This window comes from Vigna umbellata, chromosome 3 (genome assembly GCF_029865625.1).
Source record: "Vigna umbellata cultivar VRB3 chromosome 3, Vumbellata_1.0, whole genome shotgun sequence".
Classification (NCBI taxonomy): Eukaryota; Viridiplantae; Streptophyta; class Magnoliopsida; order Fabales; family Fabaceae; genus Vigna; species Vigna umbellata.
Genome location: NC_142167.1, coordinates 1,681,933 through 1,693,088, shown reverse-complemented (window position 1 = coordinate 1,693,088; position 11,156 = coordinate 1,681,933). Strand labels below are relative to the sequence as shown.

At 32.5% G+C, this 11,156-nt stretch overlaps 1 protein-coding gene across 4 annotated transcripts; it reads right to left on the bottom strand.

Moving 5' to 3' along the window:
• Positions 1–5,015: 5,015 nt before the first annotated feature.
• LOC124840785 (zinc finger CCCH domain-containing protein 30-like) lies at positions 5,016–9,318 on the bottom strand. Of its 4 annotated transcripts, XM_088109337.1 has the most exons (3): positions 8,967–9,318; positions 8,393–8,530; positions 5,016–7,746 (listed from the first exon to the last, which is right to left on the bottom strand). In XM_088109337.1, the coding sequence occupies exons 2-3, from the start codon at positions 8,415–8,417 to the stop codon at positions 5,573–5,575; spliced, it is 2,199 nt and encodes a 732-aa protein (XP_087965463.1). In that variant the 5' UTR covers positions 8,418–8,530; positions 8,967–9,318; the 3' UTR covers positions 5,016–5,572. The 4 variants fall into 4 exon arrangements, with proteins under 4 accessions (XP_087965463.1, XP_047172849.1, XP_047172850.1 ...); XM_047316893.2 differs by lacking the exon at positions 8,393–8,530 and having other exon boundaries at positions 8,967–9,312; XM_047316894.2 differs by lacking the exon at positions 8,393–8,530 and having other exon boundaries at positions 5,016–7,719; positions 8,967–9,312.
• Between the last annotated feature and the right edge of the window lie 1,838 nt (positions 9,319–11,156).

Sequence of the window (11,156 nt, the reverse complement as noted above, 5' to 3'; positions counted from 1 at the left end):
GAGGGTGCAGTAAGAAAAAAACATGGTGCAGTAAGAAATGGCCCCCACTTCATTAAACGGATACTTATTACGGGTTTTTCTTTCTACACCGCATAACTTCTATTTGCACCCTATAAGGTGATTGTTTTTCCTTTTCTTCTCACACTGACGCTTTGTTATTATGGATTGTGCAACACTATGAATTTTTGTTTTTCAGAAATTTATTAGATTGTGTAATGGGGGAATGACTTTCTAATTAGTTTGAATTCCGAATTGTACTATCTATAAAAGTTTTTATAAATTATAAGTCTACTTCAGGTTGCACGTAATTTCAGAAATTGTATTTCAGTTTGCACAATTCAAAACGCTTTTTTTTTTTAAAACCAAATTTTGACTTTTGAAACATGTAAAATTCTGCCTTCTCGATTATACATTCCAGAAGTAAATATTAGAATCTAAAAGTCAAAATTAATTTCAAAAAAAAATGTTTCGTATTATGTAACCTAAAAACACAATAGTTTTGGCTTCCAAATTATACATTCAAAAATTAATCATAAAAAATCAAAAGTCAAATAATTACTCAAGGTTAAGTGATCTTTAATTTAAATAATATGTCAAAATCCTTGTATGAGTTCTATAAATACAATACAATTAATATTTTTTTAAGAAATATTTACTCAATATCTCATACTTATAAATCATAAACTCTTAGTAACTTGAGATTTGAAGAGTTTTTTACAAATGAATCTACCTCTTTTAAATAATAAGAAAATTCATCTCAATATGAAAACCCACATTCAAGATCATAAGATTATTTAGCGTCCACGTGAAACTAATAACAAAATTCTATTACAAACCACAGTTCCTTAATACATACTAGTCAAAAGAATATTCTATATAAATGGAACAAAGAATATACATTTTTCTATTAATAATGCCATACAACATTAAAAAAATAGAATAGCTACGAGATTATAGTTATTTTATATAATGGCTAATTTGTGCGACCAACTTTTTTTAACCATATTAATGGTATATAATGTTTATCAGCTTGGTTGATAATTATTCTCCGTTTGTCAACCAATTTAGTATAACCTCTTCTGTCAAATATGCTCTTTTCATCCACAAAACTCGATAATACGAAACTTTACCTACAAAAATCGAATCCAATATCATTTAAATAAGTAACTACTTTAAACTATTTTTCTTAAAGTAAGTGTATAACGATTGTTTAAATAATTAAATAAATTAAAAGATATTCCTAAAACATTATCAAATTAAACTTATACTACGTGATTTTTCAAGCATTACAATGATTTCTCATGTAAGTACAATATTTTTAAAACCTGAAAAGATTAAAATAATGCTTTCAAAGTAAAAGAAAAATTAGCGTAAAATTTTAAAAATTAAGGTTTCAGTATAATTTAGGAAAATATAGAGATGCGTGTATAATTTACTTTAATAATTTGTTATCTTCGATCTTTGCTCTCTCAGTAACGCCAGAAAAAGTGGTGTTTTTGTTTTTCGTTTAGAACCTCTATTGAAAGTGAAATCTAGCATAGTGTATTTTTTGTCCATTTGAAAGATTTTGCTTTTGTTTTTTTCTCTTTAGTTTTTTTCTTCTTCTTTCTTTTTGTTTTTCAATTTTATTTAATTTATGTTACAAGAAAATGGAAATGGACCCATCAAAATAAATATTCACGTCATTCTTTGCACGAGATTGAATTGAACATCCACTATTAAAATCAATCAACTTATTAATATAGTTTTGCATTACGTTTCAGTAGAAATTTAAGGATGCACATGATTTTAGTTTGATAAACCAAATGTAATGTGTGACAAAAACTTAACAATTAAACTTTCAAAAAATACATGAAATAAACAAGTGTATTCCCATTTTTTAATAAATTTTATAAAGGATGAAGACTTCAAATTAATATATTATAGCCAATATAAAAATATTAAAAAGAAATTAGAAATGTAAATTTTAACACAAAATAACTTTTAAAATATTAACAACTTATTTAACGCTTCATGCAACATGTTTCAAAACAACTATTTCAAATTAAATGTACTCTAGATATATTTCGAAACCCATAATTGTCAGAAAGATACTCTAAATTGATATGGCATAACTTTTGTATTCCGATTTATATTTCAAAATAGTTAAAATATGTTTCGAATTTTGGAAAAATTATAAAGTTTTGGTTTTAATCTTTGTAAAATATTTTCTTTAGTTTTAAAAATTTTAAACAACAATGTTTAGTCTCTAATGTTTGTTTAACTCTTCTAAACTACATGAATCGTGCAGTTCCTTTATCCAAGTTGGCTTTAACTTCATGGAGGGGTTATAACTATTAAAAACTCTATAAAATTATGAGTGAAACTCATTAAACGAAAATGAAATATCAAAAATAATAAATTTTAGTTAATGAAAAATATATTAAAAATAAGTCATAAAACGTGTTAAAAGAATGTGGAGTGGGTCATTTTCACTCCCCACTAATGCTTTGCTTTGTAGAGTTCCCAAATGATTGTTATGATTTGGTGGGGAAGCTTTTTTTACCACAGATCTTTGTCAGACTTGACATAAACATTTTTTTCAGTGGGTTATGGCCTGTAAAGTGATATTGGAAACGGATTATACTCTTTATTTTCACTCTAATTTCCATATTTACCTTGCTATTTTTTCATTTCTTTTTCATTTTACCATGTACACAAACCAAAAGGAATGTGAAAAAACTATATTTGTTTGAGAAATTACATACAATATTTGAAATCATTAGTAAATGATTTCTCAAGCATGATGACCTTAAGCTCCATTACCTAAATCCATGGCTGTCTTTAACCTTTTTGTTGTTCAACCCTACAGTCTGGTGTGAATTATGGGAATTAATGTCTCCACCATGCCTTACCCACAACATTGAGCTTTTGAACAAAAATTAAATGAATTAATGTGCCTAACCCAACCCTACCAACCTGCTACCTAAGGAGTATCAGAATATCTATTCCACAACCAATAAAGCAGAAAACTTCAGTGCGTGATAGTTTTGCTCAATTTCTTCGAAGCTAAGTGACAGTTTTGTCATGTGCAGCATTTGAAAAAAGAAGAGTGAGCACCATAAGTTAGATTAATCCCATTTGTGAAACTTTTATGGTTATGTAGTTTTATGGAGTTTTGGAGTTTCATTACTTTTATGGGTCCGCAGAAGCATGTGATTTCAAACAGATTATATAAAAGGTTTAATAGCCAATTTAGTCCTCACTTTGGTTGAAAAATCTCAATTTAGTCCCTCGTTATAAAAGTGTTTTGAATTAGTCCTAACTTTTAAAATAGTGGGTCAGGTTGGTCCTTTCTGTTAAATATAAGTTAACAAAATTAATGGATGATGATGTGACACAACTTAAAGCTAACGAGGGACCAATCTAACACATCAGCTTTAAGCTGTGTCACATCATCATCCATTAATTTCGTTAACTTATATTTAACGAAAGGGACCAATCTGACCCACTATTTTAAAAGTTAGGACTAATGTAAAACACTTTTATAACGAGGAACTAAATTGAGATTTTTCAACCAAAGTGGGGACTAAATTGGCTATTAAACCTATATAAAATTGAAAGAAAGCAGGCTCTACCAACATTAAAAATGCATAATGCACATGCTGCAACAGCTTACCCCAATACCTAATGTGGGTGGGTCCACTTCCCATGTACTCCTGATCCTCAGCCAGAGAAAATCACCGATTTACAGTACACGGTCCTGCGTTTTACTCTGTTCCTGTGAACAGGGTAAGAAAAGTCGCATTATGAGATTTTGAAGTTTGAAATCGACACCCATTAACTTGGTTCGGACCCCCCACAAAGCAAAATATGGTAAAATAAAATTACAAGTTGTGTACTCAGCTCGTAAAAGGCAGACGCATCTGAATTTGCCATTCAATTGATCTGTCCATCTATCGTTTGTCTTTTCAAGTGTTTGTTCAAAATATATCATCCAAGCTAACCTTGGTCCCATCAACACAATAATCAATGCGATCTTCACGTCAACCTGCAACTGTCCCATATCCTGAAAATCAAGACACGTGTATCACATTAGCATCCACATCTCAAACATGGAAAACTCATCCATCACTCGTGTTTGGCCCAATAATAATCTACCCACCTGCTTTTTTATGGCAATGCATCGCCCAGTCTCACCTCTCGACTAAGGACCCCCATCTTCAACTTTCTGCTTCTAACAAAAATGCACATGTATCCATCCATTTCTTTTCACCTCCGAGTTTATTTAGACAACACAGATTGCAAAAATCCCAGACATGGCTTCGGAACCATCTTACATTGGAAAACACATACATACTCCAAATACATGTTCAATAGAAAAATTTACAGAAAAAATTTTAAACACAGTACATTTAATTAAAAACATAATAAATGATTTCAAACCAAGACTGCATGAAATTCTAAACTTCGCCGAAGATATCACCGGAAATAGAACCAGGGGGAATTATGTGTACCAGAATTTAAGATCCTCGAAAAAGCAATTTTACATAAAATACATGTACCCCAACAATCCTTCCTGATTGGAGAATATTCTCAGTATAGATATTTAACTATAATTTAAAATTTAAAACTCACTTCTTAAAAATTGAGATGTGAGAATCTAAAAATTAGAAAGTACACCGTATACAAAACCGTATATTATATAATAAAAAATAATTTCTCAATATTAGCAATCATGTCTTCAAAATGTATATTCAAATAAAAATTTATAAAAATAGATCTTGTATATCCTAAAACTTGTAACACCCTTCCATCAGGAAATCCCCGTAAAGCCAAGAACATGAACGACTTAAAGAGATCTTGGCCCCTAAACCAAAAGATACATGTAAAATCAAACCCTATTATTTATTTTTTCGATTTACCTAATTTCAACTGAATTTAGATAACCATAAAAACAACCACGACATTTTATTATAACCAATACACATTCAGTGCTTTTTTCAACTTTTATAATTTCCATTGAAACTAGATAATAACAATTAAATTACCATTACATTGAATTTGAATAATAACCAATACAACATACATGGCTTCCACAGATAGTGGCCTTGGTCTGCCAGAAATAAACATTTAATGATGATCACCTCTATTGAGAAACACACTCTGACCTTCTATACATGCAATAGCAATATACTAAAATATTCCTAACCAAGAAAATAAACTTCAATACAAATGAAGCTACTGGTTTTGTCTATAAAAACCATCAAGCTTGGCTCAGAATAGAACGAAGGAAAGAGTCCCGAAACTAGATATTTTTGGAAGAATGTTCTCTTTTTACTAGGATATCATCGACACCAGAGAGAGAGGGGCTTTCTTCTCCCTCCCCCCCAAAAGCTCTCCTTTAGTAAAACAATGAATGACAAAATAATGGGAAAAAATAGATTATCATTCGGCAACTTTGCAGCCATCCCCCCTCCTTGCTTCAGTATCGTCACATTCCCCTCTCCTTGCTCCACCCAAAAAAATTGACAAAAAGAATATGTACGTTGTGAAATTAATACCTATCACAAGTTGGAATGGGTCAATTTGATTAGACTACAAGCTGATCCAGCTGCATTTGCTCAAGCCATGCTCCTAGAACAGAGTGATCAATAGACTCAACTTGATTGGAATTCTGCCCATCTGCAGATACAACAGGGCCACCAGAACCTACCAACTTCTCTTTAATCTCGGATGGCGATTCCTTCACGAGGGATTGAACCCAGGACAGATCAGGCTCCTCCCCGTTGTTTCCAAGCTCAAATGAGGATGACCTTTGCAATCGACCTAGCTCATTTCCATTTATCGACCAATCTACCTTTCCATTCCCATGAGGAGAACCCCAATTAGACCAGGAGTTACCTGGGGACCCAACAATTGAGACAGGATTGTGGGCACCAAGATCCCTTGAACTAAGACTCCGCAGCTGCTGCTTGTCACGCTGCGCAAGTGCAGATAATCGGGCGCTCATTGGAGAGATTGGTTCCAAACTTCTCGGTGACATCCTTCCCGGGGAAGAGACACCAAATGAAGCCTGTAAAAGAGTATGCTCAACATTCCTAGGAGACGAAACACTCGTATTTATGGGTGATAAGGAACTTTGAAGTTGTTGAAACTGGTTAAAAACAGCTGATTTGTGTGTTGGGGAAAATACACAAGCCGCTGCTGGGTCAGAATACCTAGGAGATGAAATTTCAGCAGAAAATAGATCATCAAGGTTTGATGGAGTTAGTGTCTTAGACCGACCAGATCGATTAACTGAAATGGCACCGGGACGGGGCTGAGAGAAACAGCTCAGGTCATTCAACAGATGTTGCTGACCATCAAAATCTTGCAACACATCCAAGTCTTCAGGTGGCATGTCACGAGCATTAAGAGAAGACCTTAGTCGACTAGTTTGAATATTGCTTCCTGGTAAATGAAGAGCTGGAACATTTGGCTGCGGCCAAGCAGAAGATGAGTGAGGAATGCCACCTGATGGAGACATTTGCTGAGCGAAGGGAGATGGAGACATGCCAGAAAGTGACGATGGTGAACCAGGAAAGAGGCTCATTGCAGCAGCCATGTCCATGACATTAGGAGTAGAAGCAGAAGAACGGGGTGAAGGAACAGCGGATCCAGTGGACACGTACAATGGACGCAGCTCTTCTGCTGTGTGGGCAAAAAAACAAACCCTTCTATTACAACTAACACCATCTTTGCACAGCCTTGTCCGATATTGGGCAGGGTGTAGCCAACACTCAAATACTCCATGAGCATATTCACACATGTCCCCGCGTCTACAAGCCCCCTTTCTAAACTCAGGGCATGGCACACAACTATAATGGAATTTTCTGGGGTCTCTCCTACGAGCATTCTCTCCAGGATGAACAAAAGGACATTCAGTCCAATCATGAGAGTATGCACGGGAACAAGGTCGCACCTTGAATGAAAACATGCGAAACTCATCTGTGGCATATATGCTGTTCTTTATATCAGGAAGTGATGGGTCAGTTGGATATTCTTTCTTCTCGGAGGCAGAATTAACAGTAGTATCAGTAAACTTGGACGCCACAGGAGAGGATGGCAACCCATTTTCAGGTGATAAAAAATGAGTCGCTGAATCAGAACATGACGAATTAACTGCTAGTGGAATAAAACAGTCACCAACAGACCCATCACAACCACTATCTGAAAGTAGATCTTCAAGAGATGCTTTAAGACCTTTGAGCTTAGGAGGAACAACAATAACATCAACAGGACGATTTCCATTAGCATCCACGCATCTGACGTCAGCACCAGATGACAAGAGCAATTTCACAACATCAACTGCATTTAAAGAACCACTTGATGCAGCACAATGAAGGGCAGTGCTTCTATCTGTCCCGCAGGAGAAATTGACATCAACCTCGGGACACGACAGTATAAGTTTTAGAACATCCACACTCCCATACATTGCAGCAACCATTAAAGGAGTTCGGTGCTCCAAAACAATTTGTTTGGATCCAATCTGACGGACATACCAGAGGCCAACTTCGTTTATTAGAGAAATATCGCTATCTAAAGCTAGCTTGAAATCTTCAAAATCATTGTTAGAAGCAAGCTCGAGTAGGCAGGAAAAAGAATCTTCAGGACAAACAGTTAGATCTTTCATGTCTTCGGCTCTAGTTGAACCTTCTACAGCAGATGAAGATGGAGTTGATAGAGATTTTGATTTCTCTGGACCACGGCACATGCTTCGGTTAGCTGGATGATAATAATCATGGAATTTAATAAGTGAAAAAAGATATAATTGAATTAAAATAGTAATTAAACCCACCAGAGAAGGAAAGAAAAAAGAGAGATAGATGAATAAACACCTTTAAAAATTTATTTGCATGCACTGAAGCAGTTGCAAGTCTTTTATACCTTACAAAATTCAAATAGAGTCCTATAACCTTCAATATTTATGTTATATACTTCTAGCTTAAAGAAAAATATTTGGGTCCCTCGTAATCTAGGTCAGAACAAACTACAAATTCAAACTGAAAGAACTTCTATGAATATCCCCAAAAACGCCTCACCTGTTAATCTGTAAAGGCTAAAAAGGGATATCAATTAAGTCAAGAAACAAAAAGTACATAGAAGAAGCAAAAAAAAAACACGCACACACAACTTAAGCTCAATATTTACCGGACAATCAACTGTCATTGGAATTAAAATTAAGTCGGTAAAGTATGGTATTAATTCCAAAAAAACAACAGATGCACACAAATTGCAACAGATGGAGAAAAAACATGCTTAAAACACGCACATAAAAATACCGGTCAACTTAGTAATAATAACAATAATAATAATATAAGAAGAAAATGGATCAACTTATCAAATAATAATAATAATATCAAAACCATACCTCTGGAGCATATGAACTTAGACATCAAAAAGAAAAGTTGAAGTTCAAACAACAGCCGCAGGAAAGTATAGTACTCAACCCATAAAGTAAAAAAAAACGAGAGAATATTCCAGAAAAGCTTGAGCAATGGAACAAGATCTGAATAAAATCCAGAATCAGAATCATATCAGGCATACTGAATAAAGTTAAAACCAAGACAAAAAAAAAAGTTAAGACCTTGTCACAAAAGCATAGAAAAGATCACACAAGAGAAGAGAGAAAAAAAAGGTGAAAACTATTCTTATTCCCAAAAAGAAAAAACAAAACTTGCAAGATATCACTAATAAACCGCACAAACTAAAAAAAAACATTTAAAAATTATAGACAATACAAAGAAAAAAATTCACAAATCTACATCAAAACTTACTTATGTTGTAATTAAAAGTGTTATTGTCAAATATTATATCAATATAATTCCCTAAAAATGATCAGCATGCTTCACACTAAAAATACACATGTTTCATCTATCTACACAATCAACTTAAGTTTGAAATGAATGAAGAGTATAAATTGGATTTGGAGCACGAGAACTTACCGATTGCGAGAGGATGAAGTGAAGATCGAATTCCAAACCCGATGAAAAATAACGGAAAGGGGAAGATGTTTCGTGTCAATCGAAACGAAAAATGACAAAATCCAAACACTGAATCGGAAGAAGAAAGCGATATTAGACAAAAACGAGGCTCAGAGTTTCCATCTCCATCTGCAGAACCGAGGAAACATAGGAAGAATATTCATAGAGCGAGAGAAAGTGAGAACTGAAATTGAAATTGAAATGCAGAGAAATTTAGGGCGAATTTAAAAAACGAAGACAGAGGGGGAGGGCGGAATGGCAGTGAAATGAAATGACGGTGAAATGCACGCCAAATTAAGTCCAAATGAAGTCGGGAAGTGGAGAAGCGGGGAACTGGAAGGGCCGGTGAAAGGGAAAGGTGAGAATAGAAGGATTTAGGAAATGAGTGAATGGGTTGAAGCGGTTGACTGTGAAAAGAAAGATGAAGTGAAATGAAATGAGGGTTTGGATTCCACCAATCGGAACGCACCATTTGTAAGAGCGATAGGGACAAACGGGTACTATATGTTGGCGGTTTAGATACTCTGTGCCGTGTAAATATATATTTTTTAATGGTAAATGATTGTATTTATTTATTCTTTTAAATTTTATAATTATTTCTTAAAATTTAATTAATTATTTATAATAAAACTATAAAAGTTATTTACTTTGTATGTTTTTTTTTAAATTATAAAAAAATCAATTCTTCTTAGCACTTGTGAAAACACATGTTTTTACTCTTTTTCTATTATAATAATTAAAAAAATATTTTTTATTATAATTTTTAACATATATATATAATAAATATTTTCCAAAATTTTATTATAAGTAACTAATTATTTTAAAAAATAATTATGAAATGTTAAAGATAAAATAATAAAATGTTTTATTAAAAATAAATAAAATTGATAATAAAATATGTATACCAAAAATCAATTCTCTATACATAGATAAGAATAAAAAGTTGATGTAATTTCTACTGATATTATAAGAATGAATTTGAAATTGGAATGCATGACATTTAATCATGTGTGTATCTTTGCTAATATACAAGTAGATTTGTTTGAATCTTATGTTAAATTTGATTTTACTATTATTATTATAATTTGTTTGATAAGTTTCCACACAAAAAGATACTCATTGTACAATAAATGTTTTCAGTGTGAGTTGAATCAAAAGTGTGCAATTTGAGTTTAAACCCCACATAACATATGCTTAAAAATTAATGTTTGGAAACATTGCAAAAAGTTTTTTTTTATGAAATTTATGTCTTAGTAATCTATTAAATATTAAAAGATTTAAATTATAGTTATTATTTTCATGTTATATTGAAAGAAAATGATATTAAGCTTATTAGAGCTCAACAAAATTAAACTAATGCATTTATTTGGAATCTAATCAAGTTTACATTTTGTGAACTTGAAATGTTAATTTTATTGGGTTTAATACAAATAGACTAATCTACCAATCTCAAGAGCTCATAACATATTAGAACTTCTAATTCAGTGAGGATACTTTACCAATTTTACTTTCCCTTAACTCATAAGAACTCAAGTAATGAGTTTTTAGAATCACTACCATTCAAAGAAGATACATGTATTAAACCATCATGTTTAATATAATTTTTTTTTTTCAAATCAACAAAAGTGCAAACTCACGCCCTATCATTAGAACCTACAAAACAAAAAAATATGTTTTCGGAGTTTTGTTAATGATATAACAGTACAAGAAAAATTGAATATAAGAACAGACACACATGCAATTCAATTTTCATGTTTTTAACATAGGTAAAGTGTAACACAAAATTTAGACTACAACATGCAATATAATTCCTAGACATAACATCAAATCAAGTTGAAAGGAAACTAATGAAACTAAGGAAAATTCTAAACTAATTATTAACGGTTTCTAAGGATTAAACAACAAAAAATAACTCAACTTAAGAATAAACACACATGTTTTTTACCTAGGCCAAGTGTAAAAATTTTGGGTCTACTTCTACCTAAGTAAAGCATGTAAAGATCAACACAACATTTTAGGCCTAACAATTTAGATTACCTTCTTTTGAATCTTCCTATCAATTGTATCAGCATTTGTATCAGCATTAATGTGAAAATTGTAGTTCAAGAATGGTACATGACTAAGTCTCTGCATTTCACATATCAAATGATA